Source organism: Gymnoscopelus braueri, assembly GCF_963280865.1.
Source record: "Gymnoscopelus braueri genome assembly, chromosome: 3".
NCBI lineage: Eukaryota > Metazoa > Chordata > Actinopteri > Myctophiformes > Myctophidae > Gymnoscopelus > Gymnoscopelus braueri.
The window spans coordinates 23,325,098-23,346,103 of NC_137612.1; the positions used below are offsets into that span (position 1 = coordinate 23,325,098).

The following is a 21,006-nucleotide window of genomic DNA, read 5'->3' on the forward strand; positions in this document are numbered from 1 at the left end:
TTTGTCATTGGTGGCAATGGTGCAGAGCTTTACTTGGACAGACAGCAGTAATGTCAAAGGAATTGTAGGACCTCCCATATATTGCACAAGAGCATTGCATCTGCAGCTGATTCCTTTTCTTTTAAAGATATTTTGGGCTTTTCCGCCTTCATTTCAATAGTACAGTGTAGAGTGACGGCGGCTCGCTGTCAGGCAGCATCACCGCTCGGCCTCCTTGCAAAACCTGATTCAAACCTGAACCCATGCAGCTCCTGATTTAACGTTGCCATTTTTGTTGGCATGAATCAAAAGATAAGCGGAACAGAATGAAAAGTCTGTCACGTCACGTTTAAACAAACAACGTTTTTAACAGGATGTGAAAGTTACAATTGATCAAGAAATGACCCAGATACGATGTTTAACGTTTATTGTGTATATTAAGTTTGCCAGTGTGTGCTTTATCTCTGTTTCTCAATCTTTTTAAGGCCACTGTTGAATTAAATTGATAAACAGTATGGGCCCTATCTTGCACGCCGCCTTACCCCGTATCCGTATACTTATCAGACATATTTTACTATTTTGAAAAACGTTTTAAGATAGTTCAACTAGCCGATCTACATCGATACGTTGTGAGCTTGTAGATCGGGTATTTGAACTATTTTAAAATGTTTTTCAAAATAGTGAAAATTGGCAAAGAAGTTTAGGGAAAAGGGGAAAGGCGGCGTGCAAGATAGGGCCCAAAGTCTACAAACTCTGCATGGCAAGTGTTTTAAAGACAACCATATTTTGTCATGCTACTTGGTTGTTTATATCCTTGTTGGTTGACCTTGGTTCTATTTATCCTGTGCTTGCATTTGGCCACTCCTCATGTGTCAGTCACATTACATTATATAAAACCTGTTTCACAAGAATAATTATGACATGCCCAGAATAGGGATGCTAGGGTTCATGTAGATAGCCTACTTCTCTACGATCATTTCAACACATTTTATTCTGTAGTTTACTGTGTTGTACAGTACATGTTGTTTTTATTTGACATGTTTAAGACATGCTACTATGCTGTTTGGTAGGTAAAAACACTCTTATGCCTTATTTCTAGCAAAAGAATGAACATGAGCATTTTATGCCTCGTTTCAGATAGGTCAGTGTAGAGAGACAGGAAACCAAGGGCAGAGAGCGAGCAGAGACATGCGAGACGAGACAGGGGTCGAACTTGAACCCGTGCCCCCATGCCCTCATGCCCCTGTGCCCCCGTGGGGCCAACTGGCTGAGCCACCAGGCACCACATTTGCAGAATGTCAGAGTTCAAGTGTTAAAAGCCTTGCTTGTCTCTCTCTTTACTAAATATACTGTATATGTGGACTATCCCTTCACACACCATCGCACATTCATAAAACGAAATAAAACACTTAGTATTTCATTTATGGACCTTGATGTTATATAGTTATAGCCTATTAAGGATACTTTTTTATGATGTAAAATTATGTATATATATTTGGCATGTAATATTCCAGTCAAATTCTTAAATATTCTTTTATGGGGTAAAAGAAGAAGAAGAGAAAACAATGTAGCATACAAAATTAACGCAAATAGAAAGATAGATAATTAGATAATAACATAGGGACTGGTTATTATACCATGTAGCTGCAAATATGACCGTAGAGTACTTTTATGACAAATGACAATAATTATAATGTTTTTTGATAACTTTAATTCAGATATTCCTGTGAGGTTAGGTTACCTTTGCAGTGAATGACTGATCGATGTGATTTGACCATGTTCCCCATCCCATTTGGGGACCAAAAGCACACACCCTAGTGTGACACTCTTGGATGACAGCAAGTTCAAGGTCAAGAATACATATACAACTACAGCTACTGTACACTAGCTGTAGTTAGACGCTTCAGTAGCACAATCATCTATCGTACACCTGGAACCACATTGAAACAATACTGCATAATAGAGACGTTGACCGATGTCTTTTAGGACATGATGTGTTAAAGAATCTGTCACAAGAGTCGTGTTGCAAAAAGTTCCTGCGTATCAGTTGCCACAGTTCAGTTCATTTGAAAGGAAAAACTCAGCATTCCCCAGTGAACAGGTCTACTAGGAAGTGCACATGCATGTGCATTGTTTGTGTATTTGTGTGCACCAAAGTCTGCTGAGCTCTTATTACACAAGGACAAAGAAAGCTTTTGTGTTTGTATAATGTCACGGAAGTTTTGAATAGTTGTAATCTGTCTACACTGTCTGATGGTACTGTAGTTATGGTTCATACTAACTGCATCAGGAAGAGAGGGTTAAGTTACGACACATACTGTAAAGATTGCTTGGAAAGATTAGCTACTTTTGTCTTAATACAAAAAAACAATAACACTTTTCATGTTTCCATCTACTACAGATGCTGAGAAATATTAATTTTGTGAACATCATTCGTTTATCAGAAAACTCTCGAGCTTTGAGGTCAAAACGCCTCAAGATTGAGAAGGTGTTTTTAAAATAGGCCTCGGGTCTAAATGGGTTAAAAAGTATTTTGATAATTTAAATGATCCACACACAGCTGTGCACTAGCACTTGACTAAAGTGGCAAAGACTTGGCGTTTGCTTGTGACAAAAAAAAGAGAAGAAAGAAGTAACCTTGCCAAAGAACGGGATTATAGCTCTTATGTCATAAACCATTGCTCTGGCGCAAATGATCAAAATGAAATAGTTGTTCAAAGGTGATGTGTGCTGAAATTCAACCCAATCCCTTCTTAATATGCTGTATTAGATTGTTAGAAACAATTATCCCAGTTATGGATGTGCAATACAGTATTCTCAAGTATTTACTTGTGAATGCAGAAAATCGACCTGTTCCAGCTGTGATTATAATGAAATAAAGAAGTATTGTTTTAGGAAGAGTTCCACTGTTGTTATTATGTTACATTTTATTACAAAAAAGTGTTGCACACTCCAGCTACAAATATATTTCTCTTTACTTGACAAGATTTTGACCACCCAGTATTGTTCAATAACAGAGAATTGAATTAAAACAAGCAATACTGAGGCTATAAGTGACAGGGTGGAATAGATGATTAATCAGGATGAACACAACAAGCATTTGTATAGGGGACTAGTACCAAGGCTGAGTGAGAAGACAGCAGCCCAGAGAATGAGGCTCAATGGTCACTGCCATAGACACCGGGAGCTTCCAGCCAGCAAACTTGTGGTATGGGTCTGGGAGCCAACACACGGGCTGAGGTTTAAAGGATGGCATGATGGTCAGCCAAACCACTTTAGTGTGGATGGATGTAAAGAGCAGCATGGCCTCTAGGGGCCACTAGTGGGGCTTTTAGACTCTTACCCTTGTTTTCCTTGTTTTGTTATGACTCACGTCAGTGGCAGCTTAGAAAAGCCTAAGTTGTGCCTCAGTTATGTAAAACACTTTTTTTTTGCTTAGCCGTTTACTGAATATTACTAACTGGCAGATAAACAAAGAATTATTGGGGACAATAGCCTGGGTTGATCCTTAGTGAGTAGAAGTTATCGCCTTCAGAGAAATGGTATTCCCATTTGCTCTGCATTAGCATCAACAGGGCTGGGAAAGGATTCTTGGAACAGGTCCACCATTTTAAGCATTTGAGAGGGATTCAGATTAGCACGCCAGGGCTTTAGAGGTCACAACAGAGGTCTGATTGTAAGGAACAACTGGGAAGAGTAGGTCATTAAAACAAGAGCTTTTTTGAAGATTTATTGCTTTTTTCTTATTTTTTTCTTTTCAATATTTGCATTTCAAAAGCTCTGAAAGAACGTCAACCTCTGCAAAGACAAGGTCAGGGGTCACTGGGCAAAAGGTGAGCAGTAGTTACTGTAACAATGGTTACACACTGAAACTATGTTTGAAGCCCTCATTTTTTTAAGCAACAAATTCTTGCCTATGCCCTAGTGCAGTGGTTCCCAAATGGGGGCCCCAAATTATTCTGGGGGGGGTCCTCAGATGATATGATTTGTATACAGGGTATCTGCACATTTCTAAAGTTACTATTTAATAACTTTTAGGACCTTTTTGATACCAAATTGTCCACATTGTCAAATATTACGTAAGAAAGAGGCAAACATTGTGAAAATAGCCGATCTACAAGATTGTAGATAAGCTATTTTCACGATGTTTATCTGTGGAACCAGTTCAAATATGATTATTTTGGGGGATCGCTGCCTGAAAAGTTTGGGAACCCTTGCCCTAGTGTAGTGTTTAAATGGGTAAAATAGCAGTAATGGAGGTTGGGAGGCAGCTAAGACTGGACTGTCCTGAAAGGATTTGAAAAGCAGAGCCACAAGCAGGAGGTGGTGTCCATCTGATGTTGTGAAACTCCTGGGAAACACTAGTCTTGCATTAAAGCCACAATCAGAGATCGGCACCTACCAATACATCTGGGGACATGATGTCACCAGATGTATTGGTATAGGTGCAGATCCCTGTTGTAGATTTAGATGTCACTGACGTCTAAATTCAATGTGGAGCAGCGGCGAGAACAACCACTAACAAACCTACAACAATATGAAGGACTGCATTAAAGTGTTTGCATTGGTGCTGCCATGCAGTTATTTAAATCTCCAAATTGTTTCCACCTAGTTTTAGCCTATACATAGAATATAGATGTCACCTAGACATATCAGTCAGTAGGCAGAGATCTCTGATCGTCTGGCTACGTGAAACGCTGACTGACAATCCTTGCAAGTAAATGTCAGAGCTCAGGCCTTTTGTTGCAACCTGCATGTAGAAATGTCTATGGGTTATCCTTATCGTTATTGTTGCCATTTGTTAATTATTTGTTCAGTAACAAGACAGCCTGGATAACTGTTGCCCCACAATTGAGATCATAATAGAATGTATTGCGCAATAGCAATGCCACCAGACAGTCTTAAACAACAGTTCATTGAATGTAGCGCGTACTGTGTGCAGATATGGGGAAGCATACCTGATAGGGTAATCTCTTCAGTCATGACACAGTCACTGGATGTTTCTGCAGGATCAGCCGAAGACTTTGGTGCCCACATTCAATACAGGTCAGGACAGGTTATTGGACTTCACTTGGAGGCACGGCCCAAATGTGACTGGTCAGAAGGCTGTTTCCCTGTGCACAGACACCTTGGCAACACTCTAAACCAGCTCCGGTATCAGAGATGATGTGAATCTTTTGGAAGTCCCATGGGCAGAGCAACATAATGGGACACGACTTCATCCAAAATGCAGTGACCACCTGTCGCTCTTGGCTGAATGGTCAAGCTGCGTAAAGTGGGGGTGTATTTCTCGGTGTGTAAAGGCAGTTGCCCACAATGTTGGCAAGTCATTTGATTCATTTGACATTGGCTCAAATGCAAAAGTCTAACCCAGCTATTTCTAGTCTCCAGCCAGCCAGAAATATGTAGCAGGTCCTTTGGTCTGCCGTTGTGTCAGAGAAGTAAGAGACATCCACTTTTCCAAAATGAGAGTTGCTCTTACAGTTCAGTGTATGATTCATTTTTGTATTTTGGAACCAGTGGCGAGGGCTATTTTTATCGCCCTGCAGATGCCCTCTAACAGCAGAACCGTTCTTCACTATATTAATAACTGCAACTTTGCTATCACTGACCAATTACTAAAGTGTGTGCAAAGATGAATGGCAGATCAGTCAATTGCCTGCCAGACACTGTAGTAATGCACCCAGGGGACATAGATAACTCTTTGGCTGGTGACGGAGCGCAAGGTCAAATTGAAAGGTCTCTGCTCCTCTACAAAGCTCCCGTCTGTTAGAATCTAAGACTTGCGTGTTTTCTCCTTAATGGGTGACTGGAAATCTCACATCTTTATAAGCAAAAGGAATATAATTATAGTCATGAATGATGAAGATGATGAAGATCCACAGTGGTCGAAACTAAATAAAATTTCTACTGGGAGTTACAGTGTGCGAACTTCCCTTCCTTTCCTCCATTGTATGTATTGTTGTTCAGCACCTGGAAAGTTTTTGTTGGGATGTGCGTGCTTCCCTCTGGACTCTTTTTCAACAGAAGCCCACCCAAATATTAGATTGTTACTAAAACAAATCATGAAAAAGTGTGAGGAGTTGCACGGGGTCCCCCACAGCTCTATACAAAGTCAGCGCCTTTTTTCCCTCAACACCAAATCTGTTTGCCGAAAATAGCCGATCTACAAGCTCACAACGCCTTGCGTCGTGAGCTTGTAGATCGGCTATTTTCACCAAATGTTCGCCCAGGCCAGACTAGGGACGCTATGGTTCATGTGGCTAAATGTCGCCAGCAGTCTTCCTCCTAGAGGACATTCGGCTGGTCGGACTTGGCGTGAAGGCTCAGCAGGAGGAACTACATATGACGTGTGATGGCTTCATGATGAAAGAAGGCCTTTGAAGCATTTGTATTTTAGAGTGAGGGCCCAAAGCTCCTGGGAGGGTCCCTATTTCGTCTGCATGCTCGGCTCACGGAAAAGCTCCAGCGAAGATGCAAAGTGTACCTCACGGATGGATGGCGTAAGCCTCTTCCTTTTGTCGTTTTTCCGCTCATACAGTTAGAGCTGTATGCTTATATCAACACCGTGGAGGTGTGGCATTCCTGAAATGATCTAAGGTATGAAAATAAACATTAATAATCTAAGAACAAGTATAGCGTAAGTGGCTTTCAATAGAGCTATAACAATGGAAGGGAGAGGCTACAAAGTGAGGACTTTACCAAAAAAACTGTTTACATATTATGTAAGAGGCTTCTTTCATTAGGCTTATTACAGAATTCATACAGAGGCCAAACAGCTATTGCATACTGATAGATTCTTCACTGATTCTGTCAAGCATTATAATTGAAGGCCTGACAATTATTGTTTATTTTATACAACATAAAAAATTTAAATAGGACAATAATCTGCCTGGTCTTAATTACACTGCCACTCTGATCCCTAAAGAGCAATATGAGACAACACAAATACCATTTTCATTAAATTAAAGGACAAGTGCTCTAGAGTTCTACTTGGCTTTTGTGTTGGATAGATTTTAAGGTGTAACTCTTGTTTTGGTCCTAATAATCCCTCTTGTGTTCTCTTGTGTGCGTTACCCAACCCAAGCATAGGTTTATTTAGTTTATGAGATCTGATCTAGTGTATCCTACGGCTGCACTGTTCCTACTGTTGTGTTTGTTGTTTTTTCTGGTAGGTTTCAGCTAAATGCTTAAAATGTAAACATGTGATCTAAATAAGGGTTATTTTTCTGCCAGGCAATGAATTATTCATTCAAATGTTCATATAAAGCAGGGGTTTTCAACAGGTGGTCCGTGGACCACTGGTGGTCCGTGAAGGTATTGCATGTGGTCCCTGACCATGCATTTAATAATGTAGAAAGTGAATGTGAATATTCTCTTTCACAGAACAGTGCACCAAATGATCTGGTGACCTATGATGATGCGTCAATGCTGTCAGTTACTGTCAGATGTGCTGGTCGTGTACGGGATTGCCTGATTGAGTCATCATTATTAGGAAAAGTGCCGATATAATCACATGTGTCCATGCTCACTCATACTTAAACATGAGTTTAGTGGAAGGTTGGATAAAGTAAGAGAATGAAATAAGGATAGCCGTGGGGTAGGAATAGATCAATGGTTCTCAACCTCTTTTTTTTGCTCTGGACCACTCACATATTTCAGTTAAATAATGCCTGGGCTTGATATAATTTGTTGCACATAGTATTGTGCAACAAATTAAATCAAGCCCCTAACAGTCATTATTTGGACTATTGGTTGAGAAACATTGGGATGCAGACATGGGATACATAGAAAGGGTTATACAAAGCACTAATCTTAGTCCATATACATTGTTAGTCAGGGTGGTTGTCCCTGGTTCACAATCAATTGAAAACCCCTGATATAAATACAACAATGTTGAGAACAATTGCTTTTCTTCCTATTAGATGACCCGTCATTATCGCTATTATCTCTGTCGCCTTTCTTCTTGCCAATTACCAAAGATTATCTGCCACTCATATCTAATGACAGTCCCTAAGGATGCATGATCAAGACGTTGTTGCACTGAGGTGCAGGATAGGTGTGACTTGCTACCGTTTTAACGCCATCAGTTTGAATTTCCATTGTAAATATGAAGAGAATGCTCCGTTCTCTTTTCACAAGGAATAGTATTAGCAGGAGGACATAGATACTGTAGGTGATGAACACTGACTGTGGAGGATTTAGTTGTAGGAGGCTTACGTGTAAGTGCACACGTACTGGCCAACAGGGCCTCATTGTGAGAAAGCGGGGGCGCCCTGCAAATTATCCCCAGTAATCTAGTAAAGTGTCTGGAAAGCAACAGCAAAGTGAGGTTCAGTATGTTGCAAAACTCCTGAGTGTTTATTTAACTCTGAGAGAGAGAAACCAAAATGTAACCACTTCCTTGGTTACATTTGTGCACTCTCTGAGTTACAAAATTGATACATTAACACAGAGGAATTTTCTTTGGTCCGTTACATTTAAATACAGACTTGTATTATTTTATTAGCTCACCATAATGGAATATTTTACTCTTTACCCAAGATCTGTGCTACCCATCTGTCTGTCTGCCCTGTACTGTATTAGCCTACTCTATATTTCGGATGAAGTGTTGTTATCTTATAATAATGTTTTAATATTGCTTTGTTGCAATCCTTGTAGCTAGAGTCCAAAGGGAAGAACGCACATCCCAACAAAAGCTTTTCAGGTGCTGATCAACAATACGTACATTGGAGAAGAAGGAAGTTCGCACAATGTAACTCAGCTCCCAGTACAATTTATTATCAAAAAGTACAACGTTTCGACCACTGCAGTGGGTCTTCATCAGGTCTGGAATATACATACTGTACAGTAGCATGCTCTTTTGAATTGACATATCTTAATGGACAAATCCTGTCATGCTTATCCAATCCCAGAGAATTATTTTTAGCTGTTCGGTAGGCTTTAGAGGCCTATTAGACCAAACATCAGATAATGAGACAAAACTTGACTGGCATCCTGAGTGTTTGATTATAGTCCACCCTTTTGTTCCAGAAAAGTGTTTATTATTGTTTATAGGTTTCAAAGGACTTCCATGCTAAAACTACTTAAAAACACATAGTTCTATAGTGTGTCAGTCTTTTCCTAGTGTCCACACACCCTTATTGTAAACAGTGTGAACATTCTTCCCCGTCTGCCATATTGATTATTTTCCTGCCGTTCCAACCCGGATGCTTCCCCACTACTGTAACAAAATCACCTGCTCACAGAGGTGGACAAAGTACTCAACCCCAGTACTTGAGTCTTAAGGTATTGATACTCCTGGTCAAATACTTACTTAACTACATGTGAAGGTTGCTCTGTCAAGTGCATTGCTGTATAAACTTTTAGACATCTTCCAAAAGATTCCAGAAATTCTCAAAACAACATAGATAGGCCAAATAGTGAAAATCATCATCGCAACGCATTGTGAACTTGAAGCTCTGTTATTTTCACTATATTTGATATAGGGCTTAAGTAATTAATTTATAACAATCCTAGAAAAGAGTCAAAAGTACAATATTTGTCTTTCAAATGTAGGCTAGTGGAGTGAAAGTCATAAGTATCCAAATTTACAAATACTCAACTAAAGTACGGATACTCACAACATGTACTTACAGTAAGTACAGTTGCTACTACTCAAGTAAGAGTGCTTCGTTACTGTCCACCACTGGTTCCAACCGGATGCTTCCCCACTATACCGTAACAAATTCACCTGCTCCCTTGCCCTCATCCTGTGTTGAGGGCTAGTGTGGTCCTGGAGAGAGGGAAGAAACATTCTTCATTGTTCCTGCACCCTTTTGTTTTTATTTTTGTCTCATTACAAATATCCTTTACCAAAGGTAAACTGCACACGACGTGAGGCATCATGCTTTATAGCTTATATAATAATGTGTAATAGGGGAATAACACCCCCGCCCCCAAAACAAACACACACACACACACACACACACACACACACACACACACACACACACACACACACACACACACACACTCACACACACACACACACACACACACACACACACACACACACACACACACACACACACACACGCACGCACGCACACACACAATAATGTGAGCAGCTGGAATTATGCTGCATTTACTGTACAATTCAGCACCCGACAATTATTGTCTACTGTGATAATCGGCCAATGCAGAATGAAGATAATGGAATCAGTCCCTAGAAATATTATTGTGACCGTTAATGTTATGTCCCAGTTTTGTTTAGTGATTATTGTTTTCTCAACATTTCAAAGGGAATGAAATGGAAAAGAAGGGAACAAATTTCTACAATTTGTACCCTTGCCCCTTTCATGCACTATACAAACACATGCATTTCCTCTTTAGTGTTCATGATTATTTTCCTGACGTTTTTGGGTGCACCCAGACCGGACACCTCCCCAGTCTTCCAAACAAAAGGTGGCTCACAGTTTTCATTGAAATATTTGTTTTTGTATGCCTTTAATAACAAATATCCCAGATCACAGTGTAACGGGCTGAATGGGGGGCAACCATGTCCATTCATCAGCTTTAGATAACAATGAGAATGGTTTGAATAACGTATTGTTAGAATACTCTGAATCAAAGGTAGACAAACAGTAACTAAAATGAACAGATGTTCAGAAGTCAGACAAGCTATTAGAAAAATACATAAATAATAAAGTGTGTCGCTTCAACTTCTTCTCAGGCCGAATGTATTTACACGTTTTATTTGCTCATTTTAAATGTTGAACCACCGTTAGGTGTGGCTCGGGAATTAGAATGCATAGTAGTAACAATGGAATGTCCATAAGTCACATGTTCTATGTGTTCATCATATGATGAAAACAAGAAACAAAACAGACAGGAAAAAAGGTGTGAGCTTTTGCACAACTCTGAAATTCTACCACTCCATGGAGTTATTTACCACTCCACAAAGTAATGTATACCTTTACAGAATGTTATACATAAATATCATGGTGATGGAAGTTATATTAAGCCCAGTGGGTGTAAGATAGTAAGTACAGACAGTCATTTTGACTTAAGTTTCCTCTTGGCATTGGGGTGGTGATGAACTTGGCTTCTCTATTTCAGTTTGATAGGCTAGTTTTGTGGGAACCAAATGGACTCTTATGGGGCTGTAACTCTGACAGTGACAGTGTACAAATGGAACCAAATGGTCCACAGACCTTTTGTTGGTATTTTGACTTTCTTCAGTTTTTACAATTTTCAACTCTTTTACTGATCTACTCCACTACGTCTCAGAGGCAAATGTTGTGCTTTTACTCCACTATGAACACTTTAGTTACTTGTTACTTTGTAGATTTTGATGATTATTACAAAACATACAATTAACCAGCCCTGTATATATATTCCGGCCATTTCAAAATATAATTTATACATTTTGAACTTGAAATGGGGGACATTCTGCACAACAAGCACTTTTACTTTTGGTACTTTAAGTACATTTTGATACCAATACTTTTGTACTTTTACTCAAGTTAATTCTGAATCCTAGACTTTCACTTGAACAGAGTATTTCTACATTGCAGTATTGATACTTTTACTTAAGTTTAAAAAAAAAAAAGAATACTTTCCCCACCACTGTCTCTTACTCTACATCTACAACCTAAAACTACAGTGTTTGGTAGCAACCAGGCCCAGTGGGCGGGGCTAAAGGGGCGAGCCCCTGTACGATACAATGTTGCGTCATCAGAGGGAATATAACTCCGGCTAGACAGTATCAGCAGAGAGCAGTTCTTCTGACAGACAGACAGATAATAGTTACTATCACTTAACAACACGTTACTTAACTCTCACAACAAGAAGAAGCTATGTTTACAACAAACTGACTTCAAGACAAAGAAGAAAAACCACGGGAGGAAATATACAAAGAAGACTTGGGGGGAAAAAAACTGAAGTTCATCTGAAACTTCATCGAAGTTTTTCCTTCTTCTTCCAACTGGAAACTACACAAGATGATTGACTTCTGAGCGACGAAAGCATCATCTTCCTGAACAAACTCACAAGATACAACGCAAGAACTCATTTTACCAACAGAAAAGAAAGAGAAGAAAAGCTCACTGCCTGCCATGGATTCCGGGAAGGTAATGTAGACTAATTAAAGATGGTCATTAAAGCCACGTCTGAAAAGCTGCCTTAAAACGCTGTCAAACGAGTTTGATTACGGCATAGTAGTCTAGTCTCTATTATAGGCTGTCAACTAGTTCAACGAGTTCAGGGAGTTCCGTATTAGAAAGCCTAAAAGTACATATAAATGTCTTATAAGCTGCTTGCACATGTGCACATGATCATGTGTGTTTCGTCAGTTTGCTTTGTCATAGAAGCTGGTGCTTTGTCATGTTGCCCGCGTCTTGTGAAGGCTTATGGAGGGGGGTGAGGGGCCGCACACACACACACACACACACACACACACACACACACACACACACACACACACACACACACACACACACACACACACACACACACTGCAGCAGGGGGTCCATGAGTATGTGTTGAATGATGGCACACCAAATATCAGTGGTGGACGCATTTTTGACTTAAGTAAAAGTATCAATACTGCTATGCTGCAATTAAAAGTCCAGGATGCAACATTTACTTGAGTAAAAGTGCAGACGTATTGGCATCAAAACTTACTTAAAGTACCAAAAGCAGAAAGTACTCATTATGCAGAATTTTGTCCCATTTCACAAGTTCAAAATAGCAGATCTACAAGCTCACAATGCATTGTAAACTAAAGTACTGCTATTACTAAAGTAAAAATACCTCAAAATTGTACTTATGTGCAGTACTTAAAGTAAATGTACTTAGTTACTTCACACCACTGGTCAATGAATATTTGGCACACTATTAGACAGATGTTAGGAGAGTTAAGTAATTAGAATGTAATACATCTATTAAACACTGTGCTATTGGACATGTTTGGCTGTTTATGGGATGATAAAGATTTCAGGTGGGCAGTTATTAGAGGTAAAACACTGCTCTAGCCACACACAATCCCCTAGCATTAAATCATAATTAATAATAATAATAATTATGCATAATTTGTGTAAGAAAATTCAAAGTCTTAATGCTACTTACTGAGAGTTTTAGCCATGAGTTCAAATTAAACAACAGCATAAAAAAGATTGATCACAATAATTCACAACACTAAATGTGAAAGGACAACTCTATGTGATCCTCAAACAAATATTATAGTTAATACTAAAATAATAGCTGCTTAGTGCTTAAAATGTTGTAATTGAAAATAGGCTATATTTCTTTTAAGATTGCTATTATGTACCAATGTGGGCTGTATCCAACAATATTCTGCAATAAAAATATTCTCAATAATGATAATTATAATAATAGTAATTATTATTATTATTATTATTATTATTATTATTAAGTATGACCAAAGTGATCAAGAGCCAGGACATCAAACTCATGGTCTTTAGCCTCTATGTTGTACATTACATCTAAAAACAAAAACATTTCACTCCTCTGTCTGTTTCTGTGTCCGTCTCTCTGATGTAAGCCAGCTATCACCATGAAACACATCATAGTGACCTGGTCTGACCTGGTTGTCAAAACCATGTTTTCTTTGTTGCTGTTTTTCGTCTTTCCATTCATCCCACTTTTGATGTTATTTCTGTGCCATGCCTGCTCTGTTGTGACGGCTGCTCAGCTGGAATGATGCGCTGTGGACGTGATGGGAATGTTTTTCCCAGTTCCCGCTCATCACTCCAGCACTGCAAATGTCCAAATAGAGCAGACACAGGCTAGGCTAGGGAATTGCGCAGTATATGTTAGAAAAGCCAAGGAGGGCCAGAGTCCCGACCCTTTCATTTCCCAATTTCCCATTCGCCCCCATGCTCTGTGTGTGTGCGTTTTAGTTTTTGTTCTTTCTTTTTGTGTGTGTGTGGTGAACATACATGTGATGTGAGTAAACAGACAAAGTCCACTCAGAGACAGGCCGAATAACACACCTTGTGATTGGGATTTGCATATATATCCGCACTGCGAGTCTGTGATGCTTGGCCCTTGGGCAAAACACGATGGTCATTGTTCAGGAAGAAAACGTGACTTGGTGTGTTGACACGGCGGATTCTATGCTGCCTGCCACAGTATGCAGGTGTGCTTTCTCTCTCTCTCTCTCTCTCTCTCTCTCTCTCTCTCTCTCTCTCTCTCTCTCTCTCTCTCTCTCTCCCTCTCTCTCTCTCCCTCTCTGGTCAGACTACAATATCAGGTGTTTTTTTCCGGATGTGGCAAGAGCCAGAACCAAGCCTTTCAAACTAAGTGTGTTCAAAATGCATTATGTAACGTTGTGGCAGCCGGTCTGGCTCACTTTCAAACACAGCACGTTGGATTAACAGGTGCATTGATGATTAGTGCATTTTTTTAATGCTGTAATGAATGCCCTTATTGTTTAACTCGTAATGCCAGTCTGAAACCTTTTCAAGGCAGCTGTTGTGTCACCTTAATATGGTCTGCGACTGTGTTGTCGTATACTGTATGTGACTCACCAGATAGATTAAGCAAGTTTTTTTCTTCCTCTCGGCAGCACCACTGAGTGTTTTCGATAAAAAAATCATTAATCCCTCCACACAGTTACATTCTAATGACAATGTAGTTACCTTTCGCTATTCACTCACACCGCCTTTCCATCAAGAAACAGTGATGATGATGTTGTCAGCTTTCGTGGCGAGCCTCACTCTGACCCACGGCCCTTGTTTTCCTGGCTTGTACGTTATACAAGCCATAATTGGGGGTCAAGCATACAGTTGACCTGATCTGCCGTAAACGGAATCACCCGCCCCCCCCCCCCCCACCCCCCTTTAACAGTTTGATACTTGACAGACTTGACGGTTCAGCGTTATGACAAGAGCCCGGAGCCAAGCCAACACACCACCTCTCGCCTGCCTTCATCCTGGCTTTAATCCATTCAATCCGGGAACGTATCTGTGTGTCATTTTAAGATTTCTTTGGCTATTCAAAAATAGCAGATCTACAAGCTCATAGCGCGGCACTCGGTGAGCTTGTAGGTCTGCTATTTTTGAAAAATCGTGCAAATGTGCGCAAATCTTTGAATATATATATTTTTTAAGTTAGCATTTTAACTCAAATCTTTGCTTCTGGGGATTCTACAAATGTCTTCTAAATCCGACAGACTTTTGTTTTCTATATCAGTGGTTCGATTTGAGTTAAAAAATGTTCGCTTTAAAAATATATATAAATTTAAAGATTTGCACACATTTTCACGATTAAAAAAATAGCAGATCTACAAGCTCGCAGCTGTATATCTGCTATTTTTTGAATAGCCCAAAGAAATCTAAAAATGACACAGATGCGTTCCCGGTCTTAATGGGTTAATAATAATGCGACCCCTTGCCACCCCCTTATGTGTAATCTCAGCCATTTCTTTTATAATGAGGCCTAATGAGACCCTCCTATAAAAATGTTTGGACTTGAAAGATCACAGGGAGGCTTTAATTGAAATGAGCATAAGACGAGAACCGTGGGCCCCTAATATGAAATGGATGATTCTAGTGTGTGTGTGTGTGCAGTATGGACGCACGCAGCAAAAACCTCGCTAATCACTGTTCACGTGGCGGTATAAAGGCGGGGGTATAAGACCATTGAAGCCGTGCAACGTGAGGGGTCTTGCGCCGCTCTCTCTCTCTCTTTTTGTTTTGGACTTTCCGTTGAGGCCGCCCGCCCGCCGCCTATAGGCTTAATGATTCAGAAGTGACGTGGCGTGTTATGTTTGCGTCAGAACCCTCAGAGAGTTGATTCTGACCTCCTGTTTTTCGACTGACGGGCGTGTGTGTCTGTGTGTGTCTATGTATGTGTCTATATAACTGAGAATATTGTGTGTGCATTCTTTGTATGTTGCATTATTGAAGGCGTGAGCGAGACTTGAGTCAACACTTTTTTATAGTAGATGATTAAATGTGCTTCAGTGCCTCGTAGCTGGGTAGACCTATAGACCGCCGAAGTCTGACGTCATTTACACATCCTTTGTTTGTCTACCTGGTTCGCAGTTTTCCACCCCCGTTCTGAATCCCATAGACGTATTTAATATCGCGTCAAATAAGAACTGTGTTCCAAAAATAAACAAATGACCACGGCGGGTTGACTCTTATGGATATGAAGCATCAACTGACGGTGAGAAAACGCTAATGTTACTTCCGCCAAATTAGTTACATTTTCGCCAGAAACAGACTGTATCAAATATAAGTGACTGACTATCATAAACTATACAGAACCTCCTCCCTGACAATAACGCCGACACGCGGTGTTTATTTTTGGACCACAATTCTTATATGAGACGATTCTAAGATGACCCAATGTTATTCTCCATAGAGAAATTACTTCCGCAAACCTGGGGATGAACGAGTGACGTCAGGACTTCGGTGCTCTATATACACACAATACAATACAGCAGAGTACCGGATTAGACCATCACGAGAAAGCATTTGAAAGTCAGTTTGGTAATATTGCACTTTTCCTTGTGTTAGGGTTAAGGTTAGGGAAGCTTCATAATTCTCTTATTTATTCTGACTGACATGGTAAAAAAAAAACACCTACTGTACCTGGCTCCTCCGAGCAGGTTTAAAACAAAATGCCTAGCATTATATTTATAGTTTCTGTTGGAACCCAGGTTGGTTCCGTTCTCACCTGCACATGAACGTGAGAGAAAAGAAAGTTGTTACATTGTAACCTGTGGCTGCAGCCTAGAAAGGACATGGTTGGCAGGGATGTGCCGCTTCCCACGTAGGCCATTGCTACGAGCCTGGCACCACCGAGTGTCGCGCTGTGAGCTTGTAGATCTGCTATTCTTGAAAAATCTTGAAGATTTGTGTAAATCTTTGAATATATATATATTAATTTAAAGCTAACATTTGTAACTCAAATCTTTGCTTCTGGGGGGGGGGTCCCTGGAACAAAATATTTTACAAATGTTCGCCTTAGAAATATATATATTCAAATATTTGCACACATTTTCACGATCTTTAAAAAATAGCTGGCAGCGCTATGAGCTTGTAGATCTGCTATATTTGAATAGGCAAAGAAATCCAAAACGACAGAGATGCGTTCCTTGATTGAATGGTTTAATGGCTTCAGTTTTTTTTTAAAACATGGCTCTTGTTGAACCACTGTGGGGATTCAGAAGTAATTCTCTATATTTGATGATTGTGGGCAGGTCATGCAGCTATGATCATATGACTAAGGACGTATTAAGGGTTGGTGTGATAGTTCATGATGGCACGTACATGTTGTTCACTACCGTGGAACGGTAGAGGTGTGGCTGTGTTTGCCGAGGTTTCCGGTGCGGTGTCACACATTAAACATCATGATTAAACATCACAGGAAACGCTTAATGTCCTCTGAAGAGAGGAACTATAGTTGTTATCAGTGGTGGAAGAAGTCAAGTAGCAATACCACAATGTAGAAATACTATGTTACAAGTAAAAGTCCCTGCATTCAATTTATTTTACTTGAGTAAAAGTAGAAAAGTATTGGCATCAAAATAAAACAAATGTAAAATTACTTATCATGCTGAATGACCCATTTCATAATGATATAGTATATTAGTATAATTAATTAGTAATGCATTAATGTGTTCATCACTTTGATGTTGAAAGGTGGGGCTGATTTTAATTTCTTTATGTGCTGCTGGGTAACTTAACATATTATAATACATAATCATATTACACACTCAATTGATGCTCATCCAAAGTGAATGTGTGTTTTGTATTAATAATCTAAATCTGCAAAGTAATTAGTAACTACATTTTGCCAAATAATTGTAGTGGAGTAAAAATAAATAAATAAATACAAAAATACAATATTTGTGGTGTATTTGTGGTAGAGTAGAAGAAGGCCTATACAATAAAAAAAAAACTGAAATACTCAAGTAAAGTAAAAGTACTGTACCTCAAAAAGTACACTACGTGAGTACATTTACTTGGTTACTTTCCACCTCTGGTTCATTGCATTCTCTGAAGAATCTCTTTTGACTAAAAGATATGTGTATACATTGTAAACAGAACTTTGAAATATCAATGAAGGCCATAAGTGAATAGCTTCTTTGCTCAGCTGCTAAAGCTTGTGTTTGATTGGCTGTCATTGCATTTAAATCATGCAAGAGGAAACATTCAACAATTACACACACTTTGTCTAACCAACCTGCGGTCTGTGGCATCCAATTGACCTACCGGCCTATACCACATTTGAGAGTGGACTGTGATGACACAACAGGCTGTTGTCATTGAAAGCACTTGACAATAATGATATCCAAAAACATTTGATTGGTCTATCCCTTTAACCCATTCAATTCGGGAACACATCTACAAATGTCTTCTAAATCAGGTTTCTGAAAAACTTATACTGCTATAATATCAGTGGTTCTCAAGCGTTTTCATATCAAGGACCCCCAAAATGATATGTATTTAGCCGCGGACCCATCTCAAAATATTTAGCTCCAGGGACCCCCAGAAGCAAAGATTTGAGTTACAAATGTTTGCTTTAAAAATATATTTATTCAAAGATTTGCACACATTTTCAAGATTTTTCAAAAATAGCAGATCTACAAGCTCATAGCGCGGCACTCGGTGTCGCGCTATGAGCTTGTATATCTGCTATTTTTGAATAGCCAGAAGTATCTCCTTCTTCATAGGGAAGTGAATGACTTTCTCTCTGTGCTTCAGCATTCCTCTGTAAAGTCCTTTGTCCCGAACAAAACCATTTTCCTCATAGTTCTTTTGAAGAACAGGATCGCTGTGGCCCGCCAGGCTGCCACCAGCTGAGTTCCAACGTCACATATTGCATTGTTGCTTCCTGGTGGGGGCCTCACAGAGTGTTTACATGTGCTTTTGAAGCATGCGCCGTTGATCTTACTGGGAGTTACACAGGCAATAAGTCGGTTCTGTGTACACTCCCCCAGATGAGTGAGTGTGAGTGTGTTATGAATGTGTTTGCTCAAGCCCAGGCTCATCTCATATAGCACAACGTCTGGTCAAGAGGTTTTACCACTGCTTAGTTTGAGTCTGGCACATCTGAAATGTAAACGATTAAACATAGGCATAAACATTTAACGTGTTATGGTCACCGCAAAGCCTAATGTAGATACTGTAAAGTTCATTCAGCAAATTATGGCTTATATTAAATATCAGCACAACAACAAATGCACAGGCCTATTCAAGACAGATCTGGGAAATGGAATTAGAAGACACGAGCAGGTCTAAAATACAGTGGCTGAAGCTTAAATTGATATTTGAATAAAATGACTCCCTATCAGTCCTGTTGACAATGTTCACCATGGAGACTAAGTAAACTGTTGACTGAGGTCGCACCAAACCCCCTAGAGCTACGGTAGAACAGTGAAGCGGCCGTCGCCCGGTGGTCAAATCTGGGATAGCAACAGCTCCGCATTTAAAATGCTACTGCGCGTGCGTCTACTGTTTGTGCGCCTGCTCATAATAACTCTATGGCCGCTCTATTGGACCCGATATTGGCATAGGATATTGGACCCAATATTTGCACTTCGGGCAGACTTCCGGGTGCTTCAAACGCCACTGAGCAACTTTCATTGAAATGAATAGCTGGGGGGCGGGGCAGTCCGCACTCTAGATATATTATAACTCTATGGGTCGCACTCATCTACATTCATAGTCTTGTCACAGTGATGTGTCTGATGTTCACTTTACATTACAAGCTGCTAACATTCACAAGCATAGGGGAGACATTTACATGGAGGATTAGTAGTGCTAAAAATATTTAAAGAAATAATAGGCTATCAGAAATATGTTTTTGTATAAAACGTTTAATGAAGCATTACCAAATAGTGAGGATCATATTACATTTGATGTGGCCACAATGATTTTCAGCACTGTGAGACATATGTCAGAGGCGCTAATTGACAGGTTAAGAAAAAGCACCCGATACTCCATTGATGCTTCACCGATTCATCCAAAGAACTGACAGGACTGCTGAGACTTTGAAACAATGACAGTTATTGTTACCAGCTCGTTGTAGTCTCTGTATTATTAGTGTAATAACCTGCTGTATTACTTTGGCCCACATAATATGTGCAGTAGTCTAGATTTCCTGTGTTATTGTTGTCATTTTCCTGTTACTGAAGACAATGCTGAGCCTAGTCTTGCTCAGTCTCTTGTGTACAAGTACATTGTTAAAAATCAGAATTTATCAACAGAATCAACTTTATTGTCACATCACACGATTACAGGTATAAATGCGATTATTTGTGTGTGCAAGGTGTCAACATTGCAGTTACAGTATAGGGAAAGAGAGAAAAGAGGAACACAGAACAAAAATAACGGGAAGGCACAGTCAAGTCTGTATACAAAGTCCAGTACACATACAAAAAAAACACCAGGGAACAAAATTAGCACCCACTGGCCAATGGCGAGCAGATTTCCTCTTTGGCTGGTGAATTTCAGAAACGAACCAGCCACTCTGGCGAGTAAAAAAAAAAATAAAAAAATAGGAGCCAACTTCCTGCATTTTAGAATTTTCATACAATAAATAGCTTCTATCCCCCGTCCCGTCACCCCCAACAGGGGTTTGAGTTCGGAACTTGTCACCTTTTTCAGCTTGCAGGTCTGCCTTTAGACCAGTGGTTCTAAACTTGAGGGGGTCCCCAAATGATGGGGGTCCCCAAATGATTGGGTCCCCAGATAATTAGCTTGATGTGCAACATTGTTTTCTCACTCAACAAACCAACACACAGTATAAGTGTATCTAAAGTGATCATTTAAGACCTTTTAAGACCTTTTTGATACTCCATCCAACATTGGCCATATTGTGAAATATTACCGGAGAAAGAGGCAAAAATTGTGAAAGTAGCCAATCTACATTTTCACAATATTTATCTGTGGAACTGAGTCAAACAAAATGTAATGCCTCAGCTTCTACAATTCCAAGAGCCTGTCAGGGTGGGGGTCCCCAGTTCTAATAAAAAAAATGTGCGGGGTCGCGGCCTGAAAAGGTTGA

General features: G+C 39.8%; 1 protein-coding gene across 1 annotated transcript in view; it reads left to right on the forward strand.

Moving 5' to 3' along the window:
• The first annotated feature begins 11,726 nt into the window (after positions 1–11,726).
• Positions 11,727–21,006, forward strand: part of slc2a1b (solute carrier family 2 member 1b) — a 28,740-nt gene continuing 19,460 nt past the window's right edge. The window contains exon 1 of the mRNA XM_080422130.1: positions 11,727–12,092. Within this exon, the coding sequence (XP_080278256.1) occupies positions 12,078–12,092 (15 nt within the window). The 5' untranslated portion in view covers positions 11,727–12,077. The remainder of the gene's footprint in view (positions 12,093–21,006) is intronic.